General features: G+C 42.4%; 1 protein-coding gene across 1 annotated transcript in view; it reads left to right on the top strand.

Annotated features, from left to right (window-relative positions):
- The window catches only part of LOC126998768 (insulin gene enhancer protein ISL-1-like), a 58,394-nt gene that overhangs the window by 55,587 nt on the left and 307 nt on the right, over positions 1-2,500 (top strand). The window contains 2 exon segments of the mRNA XM_050860793.1: positions 244-372; positions 374-2,500. The exon segment at positions 374-2,500 is cut by the window's right edge and continues 307 nt beyond it. Coding sequence (XP_050716750.1) covers positions 244-372; positions 374-508 — 264 coding nt within the window. The 3' untranslated portion in view covers positions 509-2,500.

Here is a 2,500-nt window from a genome sequence, read left to right as displayed (position 1 = left end):
CCTTTTCAGCCCCTCATTCACCCCCCTCCCCAACTGAACCCCCTTTTCTCCCCCCGTCCCCACCCCAACTAGCCCCCCTCCTCCTCCCCTTCCTACACCCCTTTTCTCTCCCCTCCCTCAGCTAAACCTTCCTTTTCAGCCCCTCTTTCTCCCCCACCCCCAACTGAAACCCCTTTTCTCCCCGTCCCCCATCCCATCTTGCCCCCTCCTCCTCCCCCCCCCACTAACCCCCCTTCTCCCCAGATGCACGGGTACGGCGCCGAGCTGTGTGGTGCCGCTGAGGTGTTGGGTGGCCCTCACCAGCAGCCCCGCCCCCCACCCTCCCAGCTGCACCCCAGGCCGGCCCCCGCCCCCCCAGCAGCAGCAGCAGGGCCCCCACCCCCCCCACGGCGACGCCAAATACGACTCGGGTCCCTTCGACGACTCGGTGCACAGCGACTCCTATGTGTCGTACCTGGAGAGCGACGACTCCATGACGGCCCCGCTCTCCTCCACGACCAGCCCCTGATGGCGCCCGGGTCACGGCGGCGGTGGTGCGACGACCCCTCTTAGTACGACCCCTCCCTCCCCCCACTCCCCTGTTAGGACTTCCGTTAGTAGAATCTCTGTTAGTAGGACTTCAACTATTACTATTACTGCTACGACTACCATGATAACCAGTCAGTGTTGAGGCGTACGACCACTGTTACTACGACTACGACTACTATTACTACCACTACTGTTACTACTACTTTTACTACTACTACTACTACTGCTACTACTACCACAACCACTACTACTACTACTACTACTACTACTACTACCATTTTCCTTTTGATATGTCTGTAATTATTGTATTATTTATATGATTACTATTATTATTATTATTATTATTATTATTATTATTATTATTATATCCTAACACGACGCCGGTTACTACTACTACTACTACTACTACTACTACTGATGCTGTTGTTGATGCTGCGACTACTACTACTACTATGAAGCGTGGTATTATTATTATTATTATTATTATTATTATTATTATTATTATTATTATTATTATTATTATTATTATTATTATTATTATTGTTATTATTATTGAGTCTGGTTGAAAACTAATTATTATCATTATTATTTTTATTCCATCTCTCCTTCCTCTTCCTTCTTCTTTCTCCTCCTCCTCCTCCTCCTCCTCTTCCTCCTCCTCCTTCTTTCTCCTTCCCGTCCTTACTTAACATTCCTTCCATTCTCTTCTCTACCTCCTCCTCCTCCTCCTCCTCCTCCTCCTCCTCCTCCTCCTCAGCATGGACGGAGAAACACACAGTCGGTGATTTTGTTTGTTTGTGTTTGTTTGTTGATTTTCTCTTCTCATTGTTTACATAGATGTTTGTTCGTTCGTCAGTGTGTTTGTTTGTTTTTAAATGTGTGTGTGCGTGTGTGTGTGTGTGTTTGTCAGGCAAGGTTTGGGTCTCGTTTTAGAGGCCCGCCGCCCGACACACACACACACACACACACACACACACACACACACACAGACGTTACATGTTTTTTTTCTGTTTTATTTATTTTTATTTATTTAACGTGAAATCGAGATCTCTTCCAAACATGAATTTAAAAAAAAGGTTCCGTGATGAATAAATTATGCTTTTTTTATTCATCACCAGAAAGAAATAGAAAAAAAAGAAATAGATAAAAATATAAAGAAATAATAATAATGATAATAATAATAATGAAAAAGAAAACAACACAAAATATATAAAAAAGAAAACCAGAGGAAAATAGTGAAATAAAAACATATAATAATAACAACAACAATAATAATAATAATAATAATAATAATAATAATAATAATAATAATAATAATAATAATAATAATAATAATAATAATAATAATAATAATAATAACAATGATGATAGCAAAACCACTGTGAGGGCTGCCAAAGGTCTGCCTGTCTGTCTGTCTGTCTGTCTAAATATACCCGTTTTTTTATCCACCTCTGTCTGTCTGTCTGTGTGTCTGTCTGTGTCGGCGCGGCGCCCCCTCCTGTCTCCGTGTCACATAGTGGTGCTGGGGGAGCCCGGCCGATAGTTCCGTGTTATGCAGTCAAGAATTTGATGTACACTATTCATGTGCGTGTGCGTGTGTGTGTGTGTGTGTGTGTGTGTGTGTGTGTGTGTGTGTGTGTGTGTGTGTGTGTGTTTGAAAACCCTTTGTATGTGTGCATGTGTGTGTGTGTGTGTGTGTGTGTGTGTGTGTGTGTGTGTGTGTGTGTGTGTGTGTGTGTGTGTGTGTGTGTTTGAAAACCCTTTGTATGTGTGCATGTGTGTGTGTGTGTGTGTGTGTGTGTGTGTGTGTGTGTGTGTGTGTGTGTGTGTGTGTTTATGTGTGCGTGTGTGTGTGTATATATGTATGTATATTAGTTTTTTTCCTCTATCACTTTCTCTATCTATCTATCTATCTATCTATCAATGTATTTATCTCTATGTAAACCTATTTTCTATTCTATTTTTTGTCATT

The sequence above is a fragment of the Eriocheir sinensis genome, chromosome 15 (genome assembly GCF_024679095.1).
Source record: "Eriocheir sinensis breed Jianghai 21 chromosome 15, ASM2467909v1, whole genome shotgun sequence".
Classification (NCBI taxonomy): Eukaryota; Metazoa; Arthropoda; class Malacostraca; order Decapoda; family Varunidae; genus Eriocheir; species Eriocheir sinensis.
The sequence above is the reverse complement of the archived record's forward strand: the minus strand, read 5'-3'. Positions and strand labels throughout refer to the sequence as shown.